This window comes from Podarcis melisellensis (assembly GCF_964234715.1).
Source record: "Podarcis melisellensis genome assembly, chromosome: Z".
Classification (NCBI taxonomy): domain Eukaryota; kingdom Metazoa; phylum Chordata; class Lepidosauria; order Squamata; family Lacertidae; genus Podarcis; species Podarcis melisellensis.
The window spans coordinates 32,670,773-32,684,523 of record NC_138547.1 but is presented as its reverse complement, the minus strand read 5'-3'; the positions used below and the strand labels follow the sequence as shown (position 1 = coordinate 32,684,523).

The 13,751-nt window shown below is 45.0% G+C and overlaps 1 protein-coding gene across 6 annotated transcripts in view; it reads left to right on the top strand.

The window, feature by feature from the left end:
* DRP2 (dystrophin related protein 2) overlaps window positions 1-13,751 on the top strand; it is a 52,564-nt gene that overhangs the window by 36,667 nt on the left and 2,146 nt on the right. For 4 of the 6 annotated variants that reach the window (XM_081896861.1, XM_081896860.1, XM_081896856.1 and 1 more), the window contains 11 exons: window positions 348-505; window positions 2,468-2,634; window positions 3,508-3,619; window positions 4,870-5,006; window positions 7,216-7,281; window positions 8,465-8,530; window positions 9,725-9,883; window positions 10,180-10,408; window positions 10,920-11,040; window positions 12,026-12,112; window positions 12,629-12,716. In XM_081896861.1, coding sequence (XP_081752987.1) covers window positions 348-505; window positions 2,468-2,634; window positions 3,508-3,619; window positions 4,870-5,006; window positions 7,216-7,281; window positions 8,465-8,530; window positions 9,725-9,883; window positions 10,180-10,408; window positions 10,920-11,040; window positions 12,026-12,112; window positions 12,629-12,681 — 1,355 coding nt within the window. In that variant the 3' untranslated portion in view covers window positions 12,682-12,716. The remainder of the gene's footprint in view (window positions 1-347; window positions 506-2,467; window positions 2,635-3,507; window positions 3,620-4,869; window positions 5,007-7,215; window positions 7,282-8,464; window positions 8,531-9,724; window positions 9,884-10,179; window positions 10,409-10,919; window positions 11,041-12,025; window positions 12,113-12,628; window positions 12,717-13,751) is intronic. The other 2 variants (XM_081896857.1, XM_081896858.1) reach the window with 2 other exon arrangements.

The following is a 13,751-nucleotide window of genomic DNA, read 5'->3' as shown; positions in this document are numbered from 1 at the left end:
TTAGTTGCAGATTATTGTAATCATCATGACTTCTCTCAAAGGATCCTGGTAATTGTAGTACCCTTAACAAACTGCAGCTCCTATGATTCTTTGGGGAATACCTTGACTGTTTAAAGTGGTATGATACTGCTTTAAATTTATAGTGCAGGTGGGCCATGGTTAAGAGTGATACCTTCTCTCTTTCAAAGCTTGACTTTCACCACTGATGCTTGTCTTTCCCCATGTTTTCATAGCTCTGGGAAAAGCTGCAGTTTGAGTCTCTCTCCTTTCTTTCTCTCTCTGTCTCGTCCTCCCTCCCTCATCCCACCCTTTGTGGGTGCCCCATGCTCTTCCCTCGCACCTTTCAGATCTCTTCAGCCAGGTGGCAAATGCCAGCGGACTCTGTGACCAGCGGCACCTTGGCATCCTTCTTCACGAGGCCATCCAGGTTCCACGGCAACTAGGGGAGGTGGCAGCCTTTGGAGGGAGCAACGTGGAGCCCAGTGTTCGCAGCTGCTTCCGATTTGTACGTGACACAGGTGGTGCTTTGTCCACGTTGACGCTACGAGAAGAGATTCCTTTTGCCACGAGAGTTGTTGAGGGAGCCAGTGGGTCATGTTTCTTGGGTGTCTCTCAGTGGCTTAGGAGTGGCTTTTCGGTGGTTCCTTCCCTCACAGCTGCAAGTTACGTTTCAAGGCCTGTTGCGTGGCGAGTTCCCGCCCCCCACCAGGATAAATAAAGACACAAGACACCATAATTTAAGGTTAAATGGGTGAATTAGGCCACAACTTTATTGAATTCAGGAATGAAAGGCATTGGTTTAGGCATTGGTCCTATCAACTATCCGGCTCCAGCCCATTTGCTGGAGACACGGGAAGGGTTAACACCATAGAGGGGGAGTCTCCTGCTGAGGCATGTCAACAAGGAGCTCCCCCAGGTCACCGCTCGGGGGCGTGCCTTTGGCCCACACCTCCATAGGCTTCGGACAGGGCCACGCCCCCCAGAGTCCTTTATTGGACCACCCTTTGTTCGCTGGGGTGGGTGATGGCGTTCCTCCCACACACACACATCCTCTTAATCCCTTCTTACCCATGCCTAACCGCCAATGCCGAGGAGTTGTGACGAGTTGCTACGAGGTAGGCGAAAAACCAAATGGCTGTAAATTGCCAATTGTGAAAAATTCCTACCATGCCCCTTGCGGCAACAGACCGAAGTCCATAGCAAAGTCAGAGACCTACCTAAAGCCTACCCAAAGGGAGGGAGGGTGGGAAAACGTGGGGGCTAGCCGGCGAAAAGAGGGCAAGCCCCCTCTGCACCGGCCCTAAATAGGGCAGGCCCCCCCCCAGCCAGCTGATTGGCTGGCTGGGGGGGGGAGATGCGGCCGGGATTCTCCTGCTCTCGCGGGGGCTGAAACCAGCCCCCGCTCATGTGGGGGTGGGCGTGAAGCCCGCAACCCCACCTCCTGGCCCGGTCCAGAAGTGGTGTTATGTTTCTACCATAATATGAAAAGTGCCTTAGTCTTTTAATAAGAAGCTACTCAACTGCCTTTGTCATCTCTTGATAGTCTTATCCCTTTGTTTTCGGTTTGTCGAATTTATGAATCACTTCCCACAACCAAAAAGTCCTGAAGAAATTTAAGACATGCATAAAATGCAGTAATTGAAATACATAAGCTTATAGAAAGCATAGTCGGAGTAAAGACACCCAGTCTTTGGTGCTGCCCACACACCCAGAAAAAAAACCCCAAACTTCTTTTCCTGGCACCAAAACAATGGCAGAGTTGGCGCCAGGCAAGATTCTCTAGGGAAGAGCATTCCATAGACAGAAAGCTACTACAGGAAAGACAGTCTTCAGATGAAAGTCCACTTAGCATCAGGTATTGTGATGTGACTTAGCCTTAGGACCACCTTTCTTCATAGGTCATTAAAATCTTCAGTATAGAGTTTTCAATGGGACACTCTGCAATCTGAGGTGAAGTGAGTGGATATCAGGAAGATGTCCTTCTTGGCTGGTAGTACCCCAATTGTGGAATGTTCTCGCCAGTGAGGGTCTTCTGGTGCCTACAATGTTATCTTTTTGGACACTAGGCAAAGGTGTTTTGCTTTTGTTTTGAGCCAAGCTTTTCCCCATATGTTTTGATTCTGGTTGTTTCAGTGCTGCTTTGAGACCTGCCGCCTTCTTAGTTTTTACATTTTATTGGTATTGGAAGTGTTGACTGCTTTGCTGTGTATTACTTCTTAAACAGAAAGTACACTGGGAATCAGAAGGGTGATATAAAAAAAAGTCTTTAAAGATCACAATGTAGAATTTCAAGGAATTTTTATGCACTATATCGTTTTAAGCAGATTAAATCATTTGTAGGAGCAGGGAAGTCAGTAAGATCAGTGCCATTTTGAAAGGGAAAGGGGATATATGTAACAAATGTGCAGCCCTGCAATCCGTTCATATGACTAGCGATCAGCACCTGCCTCCCTTCTCTTCCTCTTAGGGCAATGGGAAACCAGCAATTGAGGCTATCCAGTTCCTGGAATGGGCTAACCTGGAGCCACAGTCAATGGTGTGGCTGGCAGTCCTGCATCGAGTGACTATAGCCGAGCAAGTTAAACACCAGACCAAGTGCTCTGTCTGCCGACAATGCCCAATCAAAGGATTCAGGTACGGGGTGTGCTACAGTATACAGCTTCCCATATGCACTGTGGTAACATGGTCTGGATTAGTTGGGCCAGTGGTCTGATCCAGCAGAGTTCTTCGTCTAGGCACATGACATTTGATGTCCACGGGTCCATTCCCTCTGTACATAGAGATACCATCTAGCTATTATAAGTAATAGCTGCTGATAGATCTTTTCCTCCATAGCTCATCATATGTTCCTATATTCAAATGCAATCCTACAGCAAAAACATCCTTGCACATTGAAACACTTATTTCTATGTACTCATTTTCTATGTTGAAGCCTTAAAAAAAAGTGGAGGTGGGCATTAATAAGAACGTCTTATTATTTTGTATTATTATTTATTTATTCAATCTAGATACCACGCTTTATCAAAAGATCCCAGGGCAGTGCACAACATTTAGAGCACATTTTATGGAGCACAAAAATAAAAACATAATAAAAAGCATAATCATAAAATAATCATAATAGCAACCTCCCTCTCCCCAAAACACGGCTTTAACAGGCCATAGATTATTAAATGGCCAAAGAGGAATGTTTTGCCTAGCGCCTAAAGACATGTAATGATGGCGCCAAGCGAGCCTCTCTGAGTCAGACCATTCATCCATCTAGCTCAGTACTGTTTACTCTGATTGGCAGGTGCTCTCCAGAGTTTGAGTCATGGGGGCATTCCCAGTGCTACCTGGGATTGAATCTGGGAACTTAAGTGTGCAAGGCAAATGCTCTACCCCTGAGTAATGGTCCTCCCCAAACATACAAACCCTACTTGCGTCCTGATATGGGTGGAGTCTAGGAGATGCTTTATTATTTCGATGCTGCTGGTTTTATGACCCAGCCCTGATTGCCCTTTGTTCCAGGTACCGAAGCCTGAAGCAATTCAACGTGGACATCTGCCAGACTTGCTTCTTGACTGGGAGAGCCAGAAAAGGCAACAAGCTGCATTATCCCATTATGGAATACTACACAATGGTAATATAGGAGTTGTCTGGAGAAAACTGTTTGGGGGACACTGGTATTTGACCAACGACACTGTTCATGTTTGACCAATGAGCTGTTCATGGAGCAAGCTCTGGACCCATTACTTAGGCCTAGGCCAAGGGTGGGGAACTTCTGGGCCTCCAGATGTTGTTGAACTCTAGTTCCCATCAGCTCCAGCCAGCATTGCCAATTGTCAGGGATGATGGGAATTGTAGTCCAGCAACACTTGGGGGCAGGGCTCAGGTTCCCCAGCTTGGCTGCATAACAAGTTACCAGCATTACCCAGCCTACCCTATTTTTAAAAAGCTATGGGAAGAATATACACTTTTTCAATAGAATAAAAATAGGCTATCATACCACACTTGACCCAATGTTCTTTTATTCAGCCTGCACACAAAAATACAGAAAGAACATAGAGGACTGACTAGTCATATAATAGCTTCTAGACCAGAATATGCTAAATATGAAAAAAATAACTACAACACCATATATAGAATAACGGAGATTAAAATATGTGGGATTTGATAGTAATTGTAGCCTGACCTATACTGTTGCAAGTCTTGAATAAAGCTTTCTTTCTTACTCATAGGTAAGAGCTTTTGTCGTAACATTTAGGGAAATTTTTAATGTTTGAAGTTTTATTCTGCTTTTTATGTTCTGTTGAAAGCCGCCCAGAGTGGCTGGGGAAACCCAGCCAGACGGGTGGGGTGGAATTTATTATTATTATTATTATTATTATTATTATTATTATTATTATTTAGGTTGGGAGCCAGGACAGTAATGTACACCTTGACATCTTTTCTAAGAACAAATGAGAATTATCAAAGAGGAAATGAGTTTCTGGAGAACTGGACACCTGTTTTTGCAAACTAAATTTAATGCTGGATCCACAACTATGCTTTTAAGAAAAATTAACATGAAGGGTTGTCTTCAACTAAATTCTGCACAGAGTAGACCCATTTAAATTAAGGGACCTAAGAAATGAATGTCAATTCATTTCAGGGGACCAGATCTGAGTATGATGAACTCTGGATACAACCCAAATAACTTTGAAAAACACTCTTAACAAATGCATGAAAATGATTTTCAAGTTAGGATCAGTAGTATTCTGTATATTTTCTATAAGGTTAATCTATTTTTTTATCTTAAGTTTACAATATATAGTGTATGAATCACTATAGTGATTGTGCAGGAAACAGGTGTGTGAACAAAGCCTTAGTCTCCTCTGTTCCTCTCTGCAGACCACCTCTAGTGAGAACATGAGGGACTTTGCCACCACCCTGAAAAACAAGTTCCGGTCGAAGCAGTATTTCAGCAAGCATCCCCAAAGAGGGTACTTGCCGGTTCAGTCCGTCCTGGAGGCAGATTTCATTGAAACGTAAGTCCTGGTCCTGGCTGCAAATTCCCCACCCTCTTCCTTGATCGGTGGACATCTCCGTGATGCTTGCTGGGTGAGAAGAAACAGGAGATGGAGAACATGCAATGCTCAGGTGTTGAACTCCCAAATCCTATCTGCATGGTCATTGCTCAGGGATTTCAGTAACTAGAGTCCAGCAACATCTGGGTGGCCACAGGTTCTCCCTCTCTGGCCTCAACAGAACTTAGATCAAACCTAGAATTCTGGGAAGCAAAGAATTCCGTGTCAGCGGTGGATGGGTGGCCTGGAGTTTATATAATAAAATGTGTAATCGTTGAAATCTCTTTACATGATTTGCATAAAATATACATTAAGATTAACTATAGAAATCAGAGGTTAAAGACAAGTTGACTTTATACAATGCCAAAATAAATAAAATCAGTCGTTAAAAATTTACATTATATATGAAGAAAACCTACCTATTGAAATGTACGTCAGCTTTCCATATCTGGTTCGACTTGCCTAAACAAAGAAGTTTTTAGTAGGCATTTTAAACAATACAATTAAGAGGCCTACCTAGTATCAATGTGCAAGGAGTTCCACCATTGTTTCCTTACAACTGCAGAATTGGATATTGTGTGGTGCTTGTAAAAAGTTCCAGTTCCATCTTCTAGTACCAGCTGCTCCTACTACTAGGATAATAAGATTCCAAAGCTAATTTTGCACAAACTTCATCTGCCATCACAGCTGAAGGTGAAGGAATCCACACCAGGGTGCCATCAGCTCAGTAATGATAAGAAGCAATGTCCCCACTAAGTCCAGCATTCCATTCCTTCTAGGAATGCTCATGCATAACTGGTGCATGGATTGGAGAAGAGACTGTAGGTTAGGAGCAGAGCAAATGCAGAAGATGGGAAAGACCCCACTCGGCCCAAGACCCTATCAACCTCTGCCAGTCAGAGAAGACAGTACTGAGCTAGATGAATGAATACCCAGGGCTGGTATAAGGCAGCTTTCTGTGATCCATTGCTGTCAGTCTTCAGAAGTCACAGTTGCATAGTGTAAATCAGGGATGGGGAACCTGTGATCTTCCAGATGTTATGGGAATAATACTCCCATCCTTCCTGGACATTAGTCGAAGTGACTTGGGGCTAATGGGAGTTGGAATCCAACAGCATCAAAAGGGCCGTATCCCTGTGCCGTTGTGTGTGTGTGTGTGTGTGTGTGTGTATGTGTGTGTGTTTGAAAAGTCTCGAGTCATTGGCAGTGATTACTCTGGTGTAATAGCTGGGCTTGTGAGGTATCAATTAGTGGGAGATTCGGCAGGAGCTCAACAGCATATGAGTAACCACTGGCTCCCCACCCCTGTTGCAGCAGATAACACCCCCTTCCCAAAGGTCAAAAGGTCTCCCCACAGACTTGTTGTTCATTTGTTTATAAAAATGCTTATATACCACAATTTCATTTTTTTAAAAAAAATCTAAGTTGCTTACAACAGTGTTACACACACACACACACACCCATGTAAAAAGAGTAATATCACAGATTATCAGCTAACTACTACAGAAAAATGTTTTCTTAATAGTCTGCATAAACCTGACAGCATTGGTAAGTTTTCAGGAGATGCTTAAAGGGTAATATAGAAGACACTTACTGAATCCATCAGATGCCAGTGAGATAAAGCACTACACAACTTTTAGAAGACATCTGAAGGCAGCCCTGTACCGGGAAGTTGTTGGTGTTTGATGTTTCATTATGTTTTTATATGTGCTGGAAGCTGCCCAGAGTTGCTGGGGAAACCCAGCCAGATGGGCAGGGTATAAATATTATTATTATTATTATTATTATCAGCAGCAGCAGCAGCATCAACATCATCAACATCAACATCTCTACTGGAAGAGCTTCCACAGGACTATGCTGTTGACACTTGAAGCCTCAGTTTTCTGTCAATGTCAAACGAGCCTCATAAACTCATAAACTCAGGAGGTGACCAATAACACTCCTGCAGATTACATCAGTGACTGAGCTGGGATAGAAGAGTTCAAGCAGTCCCTTAAGTACCCTGGACCTAAGTACTAAGTACTTAGGGCTTTGTAAATTAATGCAAGGACCTTGTTTTACTTGCCTAGATGGACGGCCGGTGCAGGTGACACTTTCATTTGACCCCTGCTAGGCAACTGCTGACAATGTCATACCTCAGTCCTTCATGACTTCTGCTTGTTCCTTTCAGGCCAGCCTCCTCTCCAATGTTACCTCATGCAGATACTCACTCTCGGATTGAACACTTCGCCAGCAGGTACCACTTGACACCCCTAAGAAAGGGGCCGGGCCAAAATGTTGGGTGGTATGGGGAATGGGGTGGCACAGCCAGTACAGCAGATACAGTGAGTGGAGAAAAACCTGGTACATCAGAAAAGCCCTCTGTAGCAAAGGCAGAAGGTGACTTTCTTCAACCCTCCAACCACTACAATCAGGCCTTTGCATGATGGGGGGCATCTGAGTATACTTGCTCTGGGCCTTGGAAGGCTAAGCTGGCCAGGCGACCCTGCAAGGGACTGGCTTCTTTTTTGTTTGGGTTTATAACTTTATTCTAACTATTCTTTTGCTCTGGGCCTTAGACAAGTTCTATATGGGCCTGACTACAATAGCACAGCTAAGAAGACAGAGTTCCATTTAAGGATGAAACTTAAAATTCCCAGAATATTGATGGCCTCCAGCTGTGGGCTTCTTCAGATGTCCTTTTAATTGTGTGTTCATGATTATTTTTGTTCATGGTGGTATCAAGGGTGGTTATCAGTGATCCTGCTTTTTGATGGGTGGTAGTTGTTTTTGGGGGGTGGGGGTATTTTAATAAATGGAGAATTCTCTAGGTGCCTAGATCCAGGTTTGGGGCAGGTACTCTTTGGAGACAGAGCTCCAACAGAGATTTAAAACTGCAAAACATGCAACAAAGTAAAGCATGGAAATGTAGGCTAGAATATGTTTAAAATATCCCCTTTTAAATATCCCAATTTCCCTTAGCATAGAAAGAGACCAGACGTTTGGTAAGTTAAAAATGTTTTACTTACAAACTCTTCAAACATCAAACTCATGTGCTTTTCCATACAGCAGCAAGAAAAGACACCTTAGATTCCAAAATGGTAAATGTTTCTAAGTTATTTGTATAGAAACACAAAGATGGCTTGCGTAAGCCATGTGGTCTAAGCTTGGAACATCCAGCTTGGACCTCCTTATTGCAGAGGTGCAACCAGCACTAGGCAACTATGCTTTAGAATGGAATGTGAGAGGCAAGGCAATATTTAAACTGCTAATTTGGAGGAGCTTGTTTTTCATACCCAGAATTTCCTGCCCTCATGAGAGCTGCAATTTCTCTCCTCCTGTGGCCATCCACCTGGTACCTTTTGGGGTCGTCTGGAAAGATATTCTGTCTTTCCTCCCTACTTCCTGAAGTTCATTGCCCCTCTTCTGTTTTCCTGTAGGCTTGCAGAGATGGAAAGCCAGAATTCCTCCTTTTACAACGACAGCCTTTCTCCGGATGACAGCCTGTGAGTTGCTACTGTCCTCCTTGTGAATTCTGCTGAAATCTGCGTGCTTTGTGTCAGTTGCAAAGCTAAGGGGTGGGGGATACCAGAGTCCAACCAAAGGTCATATTTAATTAGGCGACTTCACACTGCAACCACCTGCATTTACATTTGGAAATAGAAGTTTTATTGAGTTCAATGGGACTAACTTCCACATGACTGTGTATAGGGCTTCATGTTTAGGCTGTGATCTCTTGGCAGATGTCCCCAACCCTTTATCCTCCACGGCTTCATTTGGGCAGAGAAGGAGTCCATGTGGACATTCCGCCACTTCCCTTAGGTGGGGAAAATGAGCATTAATACAGCACATAACCTCACTTCTATCATACGTCTTGCTTCTCCCACTTGCAATTGCTTGTGGACTCAAATTTGGCCTACATTTCTTGGAAAGGAGCAAACAGCATGGCAAACAAAAGTTAGCATGCTACCTATACTTTTTACAGGTACCTTGAGATTTCCTACACGTAGTGAGAAATATTTACGCATTCAAATTCTCTCCTGCTCTACCTCCCAGTGCCATCTTCTTCCTGTCCCATCAGTGCAAGTGTACTTCAGGTAAAATGTGCAGTAGGCCAGCTGGTCTGTTGTTTCCCAGGTGACCAGCACCTAGGCCATGCACATTTATTTATTTCAGGCAATTTTATCCTCTTCAGGCAAAATGCCTCCCAGAACAGCTTACAAACTAGCAGTGACAACCAAGACCCAATACACCCCTTGCCCACAGGCTGACAATCTAAAAGACGCATCACAAAAAGGGGAAAGGGATGCAGAGCCATGGGTGTGCATGTGCAATGCCATCAGGAAACAGGAAGGCAAGGCTAAAGCCATCGCAAGTGGCAGAATAAGGTGAAGGGTTGTAACTCAGTGGTAAAGCATCTGCCTCGCATGGTTCAGTCTACAGCATCAGGAGGTAGGACAGGGAGAGATTTCTGCCTGAAATCATGGAGAGCAGCTGCCAGTCAAAGTAGGCAACACTGAGCTAGATGGACCAAGGGTCTGATTCAATGTAAGGCATTGAACTTCCTGTGAAGGGGGAGAGGCAGAAGCTTAGCATGCCAGTTGTTTAGATTAGTTCAGCAGGCTTGATACAAGGTGTAATGTAGTACAACAAACCACCCCACTAAGACTTCTAGCTTCCTTGCATTAACCTTATCACAGCTCTGTCCACAACAGGGATGAGGACCAGTACCTTTTGCGCCACTCCAGCCCTATTACAGACAGAGAACCAGTCAGTAGTCAGCAGCCCCAGGACAGCACCAACACAGACGACAAAGGGGAACTGGAGAGAATCTTGGCGCACCTGGAGGATGAAAACAGGTAAGTGGGCATGGCCAGCAGAGTTCTTGTAATCATTCCTTTTATTCCAGATCTGTAAGACGTGTGCAAATATTTCTGGGACCCTTGGGTGTGACAGAAACAGAGCTTCCTAACGATATTTACTTTCATTCATGATATTGGCAAAAAAAAAATCCCCATTGATTAAGTAGTCCTCCAAGACCTTCAGGTCCAGGGGTTGGAAAGTTTGGGAGCCACTGTTCTAGCTATTGAGCACCTTAAGCCCCTGATGCTAGCATACTCTTGCTGCATGCCTGAGCTTGTATTTCTCCTTGCAGGGTTCTCCAGGGGGAGCTGAAGCGTCTGAAATGGCAGCACGAGGAGGCAGCAGAGTCGGCAGAAGGAACTCCAGAATCAGCACAGGATCCACACAACGAAGAGCTGCTGGCAGAGGCCCGGATCCTTCGACAGCACAAAAGCCGCCTGGAGACACGGATGCAGATCTTGGAGGACCACAACAAACAATTAGAATCTCAGCTGCAGCGCCTGAGAGAGCTGCTTCTGCAGGTATTGTCTGTGGGCTGTATCTCAATAAGAAAGTTCTTTGGCCTTCTTTGCATCCAATGCATTCATCCTCAGGTGACATCATTAGGAGCACAGGAATCTGCCTTACACTTAGCTAAACCATTAATCCATCTAGCTCAGTATTGTCTGCGCAAACTTGACAGTGGCTCTCCAGTGTTTCAGATGGAAGATGTTCCCTGTCCTACCTAGAGATGCTGCAGGTAGGACCTGGGACCTTCTGCTTGCAAAGCAGGTGCTCTGCTACTGAGCTATGGCCCTTCCCAATATTACACACTCAAAAGAAATGGTATGAACTGAAACGAGGCCAGGTTTTGTGGGTCATGACCCATCAGCTGAAGACCTGTGATTTAGTGGGCAGCCCAACCCTGAAGCTGCAGTTGGATTTGTGAGGATGTCAGAGCCAGGGGCCATGTGCCATACAGGACAGATGGGGGAGCACCAGGTGAGAAGTTGGTGGTCATGAGCATCCTTAACATCTCCCTTCTCTTCCCAGCCTGGAGCAGATTCCAAAGGGGATGGCTCTACAGCCTCATCCTTGGCTTCCTCTCCCCATCCATCAGAGGAGAGTCAGACCAGAGAAAAAGGCCCTGGCACTCCAAACACGGAAACTGCAGGTGAGGCTCGGTGTTGCCATGAAGCCTGCCCTGCAGGCTGCTGGGTTTCTTTCCTGAGTGTCCTCATTCCTACTTCTGCTGAAGCAATTACAGAGCGTAAGAAGAGTCTGCTGGCCCAAAATCCTGCTCTTACAGTGGCAAGCCCAGTGCTTCTGGGAAACCTGTAAGCAGAACCTGAGCACGCGTCTCCTCCTGCAGATGCCAGCAACCAGTATTCAGACACAAACTGCCTCTGACCATGGAGGCAGAGCATAGCTAGTAGCCATGGACAGACTTATTCTCCTTGAATTTGCCTAATTCTCATTTAATGCCATCCAGATTGGTTCTCCTGTAGGAGTGAGTTCTATAGTTTAACTATGTGGTGCATGAATTTGTACCTTGAGGAGCAGATCCTGCCTTCCTGCTCTATTTATTCTACTGTATTGCTTTCTTTAATATCCTGCCTTCCTCCCAAGTAACCCTAGGGTGGTCATTGGTCATGTCCCCCTCTTTGAAACAGGAAGAGAACCCAATTTGGGTCGCAGGTCTTTTATCATCTATTTGAGAATGCATCTTGGCATTATAAACATGCGTTTGAGCTGGACCATTACATAGCCTTTGGCCTCTCTGCTTCCTAGTCTAATAGTCTTCAATCTCATCCAGACCATGGCTTCCTCCAAGAAATCCTAGGAGCTGTAATTTATACCTCACAGATATACAATTCCAGGACCCTTAACAAACCACAGTTCCTGGGATTCTTTGAGAGAAGCCATGTGCTTTAAATCTGCTTCATATGTATGGTGTGGGCGTGACTTTCAACGGAAAGAGGGCTTTGTCCTCTAATAGTCCCAAGTCTGTCTTGTAGTATTATCCCCAACCTTTCAGCAAGATGGTGACTGATTAATAGACCACTTTTAACTGACTCTTCATTGAAAATCCCAGATACAACAATATTAACATGATATCCTCCCTACCCCCCTTTTTTACTCATTTTTCTTTCTCTTAGATGAGGTGGAGGTGAGTACTCAGGACGTCAGTCTGTGTCTGGAGGATATCATGGAGAAGCTTCGGAATGCTTTTCCCAACACTGGAGGTACAGTGCATTAAATCATCTGGGCCTACATCATCAGGGATGGGCTACCTTGTGTCCCTTCAGGTGCTTATGGACATGGATTCCCATCAGCCCCAGCCACTGTGGCTCAATGTCCAGGGATGATGGGAATTGTAGGCCCAGCAACATCTGGAAGGCCATAGATTCCCCATCTCTGGATTACTGAGGTAAATTAAAATGGCGGCCCCTACTGAAAGCAGTGGGCCCTACTGGAGAGCACAGGGCACCAGCAGTGGGTTTGAATGCAATGCAAAGGTCCAAAAAGTTGCACAGTTGCACTGTAACCCTTGAAGCTTGCCATCCTCACTGCAGCCTTTTTTACCTGAGTTTGTGGAAGTTCCCCACATGTTTTAGAAACCTGAAAGATCAGGATTCTAAAATATGGGGGGAGTCTCCATGGGTATAGGAGACTTCCCACTTCAGTCTTCCTGTACAAATGGAAGGCTGACCAGAATGGTTGTAGGCCCCTGGAGTCACAGTCCCTTTTTTCCCTGACAGGGCAAAGACCACACCCCCTGGCCTTCCTGAAGAAGTCTCTCAAGTTCTCCTAGATGACTTGTTCAAAGCTGACCGTGGGCATCAGCTGGTATTAGCTATTGTGTTGCTCCTGGTCTGGCTGCTTACGGCATTGATGTCTGGCATACCAAACCTGTATAACCTAGCCTTACTGCTTTTGCCAGTGTGTCCGTTTTTATTTGATGGGCATAACCATTGGCCTCCGTTTCCTCCCCTCACAGTGGCATAGTAGGCCTAAGGCTTTCTTCACCTCTTATATGCAGAAGACAGAAATATATCTCAGGAAAATCGCGAATGAAAGGGGACAGAAATATTTCGTGGCTCAATGTGTTGTGTGATTGACAAACTTGTCCCAGGAATGAATAAATCCCATGCATTCTTTCCAGGCAGAGGTCCACACTTGAACGCTCTGCATCCAAGTGGGTTTTTGTTGTTGTTGTTTTGCTCTGAGATTTCTCCTTTAAGAACCGGCTCTTTAAAGCTGAAGCAGAGAAAATGTCAAGTTCGGGTTTCCCACAGATTGACATTTGCTCTGACTGAACTTTAAAGAGTTTTCACAGAGACAGCTCTGTAGCAAAAAAAAACACAGAGCTTTAAATCACGGACCAGGCCTTGAAAGAGCGGAGGAAAAGTAAGTTTGGATAAGCCCTGAGGTAGGCTGCAAGACATTGGCTGCATACACATGGTGGATTCAAAGCACATTCTCCCCTAACCCTGCCCCCCCGGGAACTGTAGTTTACCCTTCAGAGAGCTACAATTTCCAGCACCCTTATCAAATTACAGTCCCTAGGATTCTATATATGGTGTGCTTTAAATATATGGTGTGTATGCAGCCACAGTTTGAGTGTAAAGATTTAGTATTTGCTCAGTATGGCTTCTTCCCCAGCCTCTGAAACCCTGTAGAGTTGTTGCAAATGTAAAGATCAAGGTGGAAACTCTGCTCCCTCTCACTTTGACAGGTGGGCAGAGCTGCCGAATTGTCAATCGCCTGACATTGCCAGGTGTCAGGTGGCCCAAGTTCAAAGGAAAGAGTTGTTTCTTTTCTTCCAATGCAGCCAAGCTTAAATTCAAAGGAAAATGCCCACCGAAAAGGATGTGGGAAACA